At 42.3% G+C, this 10,357-nt stretch overlaps 1 protein-coding gene across 3 annotated transcripts; it reads left to right on the top strand.

Moving 5' to 3' along the window:
• Nucleotides 1-2,372: 2,372 nt before the first annotated feature.
• Nucleotides 2,373-8,951, top strand: LOC101861323. 3 transcript variants are annotated; one of them, XM_005109647.2, is made up of 3 exons: nucleotides 2,477-2,600; nucleotides 6,441-6,762; nucleotides 7,599-8,951. In XM_005109647.2, the coding sequence occupies exon 3, from the start codon at nucleotides 7,715-7,717 to the stop codon at nucleotides 8,552-8,554; it is 840 nt and encodes a 279-aa protein (XP_005109704.1). In that variant the 5' UTR covers nucleotides 2,477-2,600; nucleotides 6,441-6,762; nucleotides 7,599-7,714; the 3' UTR covers nucleotides 8,555-8,951. The 3 variants fall into 3 exon arrangements, with proteins under 3 accessions (XP_005109706.1, XP_005109704.1, XP_005109703.1); XM_005109649.2 differs by lacking the exons at nucleotides 2,477-2,600; nucleotides 6,441-6,762 and adding an exon at nucleotides 2,373-2,467; XM_005109646.2 differs by lacking the exon at nucleotides 6,441-6,762.
• The last annotated feature ends 1,406 nt before the right edge of the window (nucleotides 8,952-10,357 follow it).

Below are 10,357 nucleotides of genomic sequence, written 5' to 3'. Positions count from 1 at the left end.
AGCAAACCGCCAAGTTCATCACTCTGTGTTCATTGCGGTCGATCAGAACAGTTTCAATTGCTTATTTCGTTATTTTTATTTGCCTTGGGATAGACTTTGGGGAGGGGGGCTCAAGCCCGTGAGCCCTTCACTACCCACCGCCACTGCCCGTGTGACTGGTGTCGCAGGAATAAACAATAGTATTGTCTGTCAGCTGCAAGTCGAGTGGCTTGAATGTGGGTCAGCTCGTGGGCTCAGAGAGCGTTCTTTGCAGAGTCAATCCAGCGACGTCTTGGTCAATCTTTAGGGGGTTTTTTAGGGTTCCTTAGTGTTTGTTTTTTTATGGTAGTATTTTAACGCCTCCATCGACACTGTTCAGTTTATTTAGGAGACGGGTTTCTGACCCTCCTGTAAGAGCCAACCATGGCTGGGAGGGACCGAATACAATATTTTACCTGCACAGATCCCAGTTTTCAAAAGTTTGACGTAAAAAAATGTTGAGTTTTACAACATATCACGCTTTTTCGAATGCAAATCTTTCAATATTTTGATAACAATTTCGAATATCCTTACAATTTTTGATAGTGCAGAAAAACATTTGGTATCTGAAAATGTCAGATAGAATTCTGTTTCTTTAAAGTAACGACATTTTAGATAATTTAGCAGGCGGGCTGCTTTGATTCTGCTCTGCATGACCTATCCCTGCACAGACTGATACAACGTCCCAGTAGACAAACAGACGCTTGATGGACTTGAAATATAAGGCAGCCAGATGAAAGCAGGCGCTTGTCGAAACGCTGAAATTAAAAGCAAAAGAAACCGGCATTTTTCTGGGCATAGGGCAATTTTTTTCGGTTTTTCTTTTTTTGGCTCAACACCTTTTATATCCTCTTAAAACGTATTTCTGTGTGGATGTTTCCGAAAAACGTTGAATAATGGAACAAAAAATATTAGATTTCCAGTTTCCATCTAGAATACTCAAGCTTTGCAAGAAAAAAGGAACAAGCTGTATGATGGTATTAATAACTGTATATTCCAAAAAATTGACGAAGGCCTGATTCTTCCGCGTCGTGACACAAACACAGCCGAACCTGCTCTACCAACCACCTGTCCAAGACTCTTACCCGTACAAACGACCACTTCCAATCACCACCACCCCCTCCCCCTACCCGGCTTTTTTTTTCCTACATTATAATAGCACCTTCCGAGACGTCCACTTAACTAAGACAATCACTTATTTTCTCCCCGACAACGGGTGGCCGTCTTGGACAATGTCGAATGTACTATCCCTCGCAGAACAGCTTCGAGGGGTCAAGATGTGTTGATATCTTCTTTGAGCAAAGATTGGTAAAGAAGCTTTTAGTTTGGTTTTAGTAAGAGTTTTACGACACTTGCAATACAATAAGGTCATGTAAGTGCCCAGGGTTAGAAGTGTTACAAGAGCGTAACAAACACAAAAGAGAAGAAGGAGAGATACGGAAGATAGATGTTTGATAGGAAAAAAGGAGCAAAACCACACGAAAGCCCCTTACAACCACCCACTGGTAAAGAAGCATTATATTATGTTATAAACAGTCTGACCTGCTTAATACGACCACTCATTATTCAGTGAAAAAGTGGGCATCTTAGGCAAGGTGTCCTCTTGGACAGTGTTATGACCCTCTCCCCCCTCCCCACCCCCCAAAAAATACAGAAAAGAAAACGTTAAAGGGGGGGGGGGTGAGAGATGTGGTAATTTGCATAGTCAGTTTTCTTGGACAGGTGGTAGTCAGATCAAGCTCGACTGTACTGTAATTAAATTAATTTTTAAACAGAAGAAATACACAATATAAAATACCGCAATTACCCGCATCTATTGGTCTGTGTGATTTGTTACAGTATTTTGTATACAAAAAAAAATTAAAGTTATGGTGAGTCCCTAGTTGGAATCCGGATAGCGACGAAAAATGTTCTTCTCTAAAATTTTCTCCTTTCACATCCTTTCCTGTTCTCAAACTATGTTCTGTCCTCTGCTTTCGTCTCCACTTTCTGCCCCCGCCCCCTCTCCTCCTTTGCCCCCTCCTCTGGGCTCCCGACTCATTCTGCAGCCTTTCTACTGCTACTCTTTAGCTCCGTCTTACTGCTGTCTTGCAGCCACACCCCTGATCTTATAGTAGGTAAGATCTACACCTAGCCTACTCGGATAAAGGCTAAAAATGTCGGAGGCTTTGACGCCAACCGGACAAAATTCAAAAATGTTCTACCAACTGAAAATGTTTAACGTGTCCCGCATGTTCATATGACCTAATATGCAGTTGCAAGCGCGTACAATGCTTACCATAAACAATGCATGTCGTATCATTAAAACAATGTTGTATTCTGTATAATCAGCTGCTACTGATCATATCATTGTCTAGATACCCACACGAGAGAAGTGTTTCAAAATGGTTCAGACAATAGCATTATCAGCTAGTTGCTGACAGTAGGATCCAGCTGCTTGATAAGTTAGGTATGTCTTTGTAGGCTTAGTATTTTGCATCCGTATTACGTACTTATTTTACATATAAAATGCATACGAGAATATGGATCCCTCACTATTTTCTGTTACTGGATCCATGCAACACGCAATACGTACGTAGCACGTAAGTAACACATACGTGGGTTTTTTTTAAAATTGGGATCGCGATGCGAATGCATACGTAGTTTGGTGTGAGCATTCTCATTCGTCCCACTTTGTGTCGATAATGATCGTGGCCCATTTCAGCGGCACCTGACCCGGCGATTTTCAAGAAACCACGAAACGTATATTGTGTTATTTTACATTGTATCTTGTAAAGTAGAGCTAGCTAGCAGAGCGTCACTTATTGTCAAAATGAAGTTTTTTTAACCGAAACGTATGAGTGTTTGATTGAGCTGGCGCGGGAAACTCGGTGTTTGTATGATGCGCTAATTCCTTACGAATAGCGAGGCCAACGAATCATAATAGCATATCCATTTCTGCAGGGGAAATTCTGAAATAGTCATGATTCTTTTTTACATCCAGTCCTTGTTCTTTCTCTAGATGATAATGGGCACCTTAGTATTGTTTTCTCTGTTTTATGATAATAATATAGTGGATCCAAAATCTATCATGTCTTTTACTTTCGTTTAATTTCCTAATTATAGAACCAAGCAAAACATCTTCTTGATTTGTCTCTTCACTCAAAGAGAGCAATGAATATTATACAAGACCAGACGCCTATGTCATTAGATCTTGTTTCACAACTGGCACAAAAATACCTACGTAATACTAATACCTACGTACCTTTTCTTTTAAATTACGGATCATGGAAGCAAGAAATACGTACGACGAAAAATACGTACATAATACGTACGTATAAAATACGTATCATAGAACTGCACCTGAAGACCTGAGTTCGATTGCCGAGTGGGGGAAGCTGTTTTCTTTTTAATAAATTGGATATCTCCAGCTCTTAACAGGACATAAATAATAATAATAATAATAGATAGCATTTGTATAGCGCATATCCCCACTCAGCAGCAGGATCTATGCGCTTTACACTATATTATTACCCCAGCAGACCATAGAACACTCCGAAACATTCTCAGCTTCCCGGGAAGCATACAGTGCAAGCAGCCGATTAAGCGCTCAAACACTAACAAACTGACAAGATCTTTCGCTGTCTATAGCCGGATACCCATTCCCACCTGGGTGAAGTGAGGAAAATTCGTGTAAAGTGCCTTTCCCAAGGACACAACGTCGGGCCCTTGACGGGATTCGAACCCACGACCTTACGGTTGCGAGTCCGAGAGCCTAACCACTAGGCCACCGACGCCACATACATAATATCTCTCCCAGTGCAAATGGGGAAGTTTTGAAAAATGCAATAGTAAGCGTCTTACGATGACATTGTACAACAAGGACCACGTCCTGTCTAAGATGATCACTTTTCTTCCCGACAATAAATGGTCGTCTTCAACTGGTTCCACAGTGTTTGTCTCTAGCTCGGTTCGTGACCTTAATTTACAAAATCTTTTCGGGGGAGGAAGGTGGGGGGTGCATTTAATCCTTTCACTGCCAGCCCCGAGACTTGAGAAATTGGACAGATCCCTGATAGTAAAAGCACATTTCAGAGTCTATGGAACTCAGAATATCGCAAAAAATACGTGTAATTCATGGTTCTTTTTCATGTGATTTTATAACTTTGATGAAATATAACATCGTCTCTCCCTCTTTCAAACAGGTTTACCTATTTGCTATCAACACCCTTGATGAAAAAACGAACAAGGCAGGGGTGGAGGGTGGCTGGCGGGTGCTCTGATGTGGTGTGCTCCTTCTTTCTTATCAACATCTATCTTCATTATTTCTCCTCCCTTTTATGCTTGCGGCGTTCTTGCAACATCTATAATCTTCGGCGTTATGACCATATTATAGTGCAAGAGCCGTAAAACACTTACTTACTAAAACTTTAATGAAAGAAAATAAAAGAAGTAGGGGTAGACCCAGAGCAGCATGCTTGGAATACCTTAACAGATGGGTAAGGGAGAAAGACCATGATGATAATCCGTTACCGCCGGAACCATAACCCGTTCCCTCATCCCCGGCTCCTCGTCGTCCTCTGTTCTAATCCCCTTCTCTAATCCCAGTTTTAACACCCTCCCCCCCCCCCCTTACCATATCTCCCCTCACTCCTTTACAACCCAACCCCCATCTCCTACTTCTCTCCTCAGTTTTCCGTCGTTTAGCAGGAACCGAAACCTCAGCCATAAATTTGGAGAGAATGCTGTTGGAATTATATTTTTGAACTATGTTTAATCAATAATCTACCTTTGGCTGTTGGCTGTATATTTCATAATTCTATCATATCTGGTTGCTTTTGTGGCCAAATTTTCAAAAAACGAATGCTTAATTCAAAATGCAGTTATGCCCCTTATCTTTAAATGAGAGTGTTATTTTCAAAACGAGGGCTTAGGTGGCGTACGGGGGAAACTTCATTGGTTATTGTTCGAGGTCTGTCCCAAAAGTAAGTTTCCCTGTTTTATAAAATCAGCAATTTGTATTTTGCAAACATAAAATTTTGTCCCTATCTCCCAAAACATGTTTTCAGTTCAAAATATCAAATGTTGACCTCAAAGCACTTTTCCATCCGATGTAGCCAGCGGTCAAATGCAGTGACGATGACCGCCTCGGCCAGAGTCCTTTGCGGAGTATATTTCGTTCCGAGCACAATTTCTTCCTCGCCTTCAAATCTCGGCGGTAAGAACTCTGGTCTAAGAGGACATGGTAATTGCGTTTGATTTTGATCGCTGGCTACGTTGGATGAAAAAAAAGTGCATAGAGATCAACAGATAGAAAACATGTGTCTGTGGGTACAAAATTTTATGTCTGTAAAACAAAATTTGTTGATTTTACAGAACAAGGAAATTTTATTCTGGGACAGACCTTGCAATGCCATTGCTATACCCTCTGGCAACATTACAAAAATGGAGATTGTAGGAACCCTTGTTCTTTTGTGACTTAATTGAAGTCGAAAAGGAACGAAAGTTCCGGCAACCTTTAAACCAATACAAGTAAAAACAGGTTCGTTCATGATATGGTATCGTCATTGTGCATACACCATGCCTAATCCCAATGACTAATTGCAATTGACTACTTTGTGTAACATACCTTTAGCCAAATCTTGGTATAAGACATACGAAAACAGCATTTGGTTTACATTTCATTTACATGTATAAATTCAGCGCCTTATTTTACTGATCTTGGCGATGCTGATGTGTGGTTCAGAGATATGGAAAACAAACAAGGCAATTCTGCGAAAATTAGAAAACATTCAAAAAGTATTTACGAAATAGTGTACTAATGTATGGAATGGAATGGATTTATTACATAGGATGAAGAGTTGGGATGAGCGGACACTGAACATGATCTTTAAACGTAGAAGATGGAGACATTTTGGAGAGACAGACAGGGGGCAGAATATCGGATAAGAGTAATAGAATGTAGGACCAAGATAGATAGATAGATAGATAGATAGATAGATAGATAGATAGATAGATAGATAGATATGATGTTCGTCCTTCGCTGGCGAAGATGACCTTGATGTTCGTCCTTCACTGGAGGGGTGAGGTGTGTGCAGAGATGGCTGATCAGGCCGATCTTCGCTCGGAAATGTCTGTTGCAGTGGGGGCAGGGGATGTTTGGGGCTGAACTAGGCTGGAAGGTAGATGTCTCTCGGTCTTTTCTCAGCTGCCGTCTCCATTCTTTCTTTCTGACGCGACTTTCTTCGAATTTGGCCACTCCCGATCTTACTATGGAGCGCCAAACTATGCGATCGCGAGCAGCTTCTTCCCAGGTGGTATGGGGAATGTCACATCTCTTCAGGGACGCTTTGATGAAGTCATGACTTGCGCTTGAATTTGATTTAAGTGCGGGAGAGTTGCGCAAAGTCGTCAGCCTCACTCTCTTGTCCCTGTCCATCTAGTTCCGGTTGCACGACGAAATCGAGACGGCCGGAGATGGGCCGGGATGAAGCGGATGGCCAGCAGTGTCTACTTGTCTCACTGTGCCTTTGTTGCACTCCGCAACGCTCTGCTGGGACCGCCTTTCTGCCCATTGAATCACCGAGTAGTTTCGTCCGTGCAGTCTGCCGGAGCCAGTCTTTGCATGCGTAGGGAGACAGACCCTAATTTACTCACTAGTGGGTTCGAAACCCGACCAGCTACCCTTTACCTGGTTCAGCCCTCCTGCCAAAGCCGTTACCGGGGTGTGGCCGCTGCGCATGCCTCAGCTTCGTGGAGCCACAGGTGAGAGTTGAGCGTCAGGTGGGAACCAATGTAGAGAGGGCTGTCCTGAAAAGGACATGGCAGGACTTTCCAATACAGAGGTACTATCCCTCCCTGACCCCCTACACCCCGATAGATAGATAGATAGATAGATAGATAGATAGATAGATAGATAGATAGATAGATAGATAGATAGATAGATAGATAGATAGATAGATAGATAGATAGATAGATAGATAGATAGATAGATAGATAGATAGATAGATAGATAGATAGATAGATTGATAGATTGATAGAGCTAGAGAGCTAGAGAGCTAGAGAGCTAGAGAGAGAGGGGGGGGGGTATCTAAGCAAAGAGACGAGTGGTGAACGATTAATGCCAATGTCTGTTTCAAAATATTTTTTAATGAGACACTTCGCGGTTGCATGCAGAAGACATGAATTTTTTTCCAGAGAGAGAGGGAAGGTTTTGTTGTTTTCGTCCTTTATTTTTTTACTTTTTTGCTTGTTGTTGTTAATCCCACTGTCTGTTAGGATGATGTTTCTCATTCATCCTGGGCTGACCCTAAGAAGCAGGGTAGAAGCAACATACCTCATTATCAACCTAGAGTGTGTTGAGGGGGACAAAGAAACACTTGCAAGTATAATTACTAAACAGAAACCTACGTTGTTTTGGCTCGTGGAGCACCATGTTGATGTTGCCATGACGCCAACTTTAAATCCACAGTATGGGAGCTTCCAAATAACCTTTTGTTTGCTTAGTAGAACGATAATTGTTTATTAAAGAAAAACAAACAATGTAAGTTAGGGTTTTTCATCTTGTGCGTCCCCCCCCCCCCTTCGCCTTTTCGTCCCAGAGAACGGCGTTGACAGCCAGAAAGTGGAACCCTTCTCACGGAATCTGCGAAGTCAAGAGCCTAACGAAGTGTGAAAACACCGCATCGCCCAATCAATCAAAGCAATCTTCACCAGAATGGTTTCCTTGAGGGTTCTTGTCTTGTGCTCAGTGCTGATCCTCAGCCTCGTTCTCGCCAAAGTGTCAGGCGCCAGTACCACAACCTCCAGCAGAAGCTCCCGCACTAAACTGAATACGGCTACCTCCGAATTGGACATGACCACCTCTAAATTGGAAATGAGCACCCCCAAACTGAAAGTGACCACCCCCAAAATGGAAAGGGCCACTTCCGAAGTAGACAAAACCACTTCCAAATTGGACATAACCACCTCCAAAAAGGACAAAACCACCTCTAAAGTGGACACGCCCACCCACGCAATGGGCAGCTTCTACAAATTGGACAAGGACTTCAAAGATATATTAAATTATTTCTGTTACGGATGGATGCATGGGATCATGAGTGGAATTGAAAAGCAAAGTACATACAGCCTATGTGAGGTAATGAAAATGGACAAGACTCACCAAAAGACTCTTAATGTATGTTCTGAGAAAGAATACACTATCATTAGGGGTCTGTCTTGCGGTACTACAGATACACACGTGACCAGGAGAAATGCCACGATCAGTAAATCGAGGGGGAAATTCTTCGATTACGTAAACGAGGAACTCAGAACGAGAATATCCACCACGTGTCATGTTGGCCTCATCGGACTGGAAGACACAAAACAGATTCCAAACGACCAGGCAAAGGTTTGTGCTGTAGTCAAGAAAAATGCCCAAAAACAAAAGATCCTCGCCCTATCTTGTACCGTGAACGAGTACAGTACCATTAAGGCAGTAGTCTGCGGTAGTCCTGCTGCTTTGACCGGAAGTGTCATCATACTGGTCATCCTGACTGTCTGCCACCGCGTGCTCTGAGAGTCTGGACGTTTGATTCTGACCACGTGATGACTCTGATACAAACATCCGACGACGTTTTCAACTAACACTTTTTTCCACACATTCGACATAACTTACATGACATATTAGTTATTTCAACCTCATGGGTCTTTATCTTGCTGGAATTTGCAGAGAGGGCATAGATTCCTTTAGTTTAGCCCATTTATTTTTTAGTCTGCCTATTCTTAATAAATTGCCCTTTTATGTTTAGAGATTCGAACTAAATGTGTTGTGTTTTAAATTTTGAATTTAAATTATAGTGGAAACAAACAGGAAAAATGATGTTTGACCTCAAATCTCTTTCTTGGTTATGATTTCCACCTTGAAATATTTCTTCATTCTTCGAACAATTATCAGTAAATGACTTATCCAAGCGTAATAGAAAATAATAAAAGCAATTGATGAGTTATTATTTGTTTGACTCAAGTTACTCTGCTCTTTCGAATCACGAGGTGTGTACTATCTGTCACGCTCCCTCGTGGAGCCATCTTCACACTCACCAAAAGTTCGTAAAGTTTGCACAAAGTCTCATGCTACGGTGGTGATATTGTTCGTATTAGTACCTAATATACTGGGCTAAGGTAAAGTTACTTTCTCACATTAGGAAACGTGAACGAAATAAAAACTCACATTGTCCCTCTTCTTTATAGTTAGTGAACTTTTCTTCGAACAAATTCTTGCACCACGAGAGGTAGCACTCAGATCAATGTTTTAGTCTGAGTGCAGACACACGTGGTGGAATTGTTAGGCTCTTTGTCTGAGACTGAAAGACCGACAGTTTGTTTGGTTCCCACAAGCGGGGATGTTTTACGGAGTGCCTCAGTCTCTCTGCTCGGCTGTGTATTTCATTGCCTGGGTCAGCCGCGAAAGACAGGGTCGAAGCAGCCCGCCTCCTAAACAGTGCTGGGGGAAATCACACTTTCACATTAAGTTTCCAGTCATTACTGAGAACAGAGTTAAATACAACAGAACTGCTGTTGCACGCAAAAGATGTTTTATTTTTGTTTCGTTAATTTTTGTTCCGTATCAGAAACCTTTGGTCTGCAACAACGCTGTATCCCACTCGGCACATAGTGACAGGGACAGGCAGGTCTGAAGCACCGAAGTTATCTAAATTGTGTTAATGGGGGCGCAAAACACTTAAGATCGTTTTTCTATTCCACCACAGAGGCCATTTGACGACAGGGTAAATCAACCTCAGTCAAATGTTGAGCATAACCAACAACAACATGATACATCCCCCTCCCCGTCCATCCCACACACCCGCACTTACTCATCTGGATTATCCCCCTCCCTTCCTTTCCAGGCAAATCGAGGCACATAGCGTCATATAACACACACACACACACACACACACACACACACACACACACACACTCCACTCCACTGACGCCAATTGGAAGTTCAGTCTACATATCTCTACACACTACACGTGTCTTTTCAATGGACCGAGCACACTCATACACCCATCACCGACGCCAACTAGATCTACAGTCTACATATCACTACACATTTCTTCACGAAGAACCGAGCCCATTCAGACAGTGTCCTCGTGAGCCGTCAAAATATTGGGGTGTTTCAAGACTTTATCACCCGTTACGCAAAGAATGGAGAGAAAACTCAGACATTTGAGAAGGTCCGGACGTTTCAAGAGCACAGTAGATAGCCGAATCAATATAGAGCAGAGAGAAAAGCTTTCTTCTTACTTCTCTTAGCCTTATCCTTCCTACAGTATTTCTTTGGTTAGTTCATGGACAATATAAAGATTTTCATAGAAAACTG

Source organism: Aplysia californica, unplaced genomic scaffold (assembly GCF_000002075.1).
Source record: "Aplysia californica isolate F4 #8 unplaced genomic scaffold, AplCal3.0 scaffold00801, whole genome shotgun sequence".
Classification (NCBI taxonomy): Eukaryota; Metazoa; Mollusca; class Gastropoda; order Aplysiida; family Aplysiidae; genus Aplysia; species Aplysia californica.
This window is presented reverse-complemented; position numbering and strand designations above follow the sequence as displayed.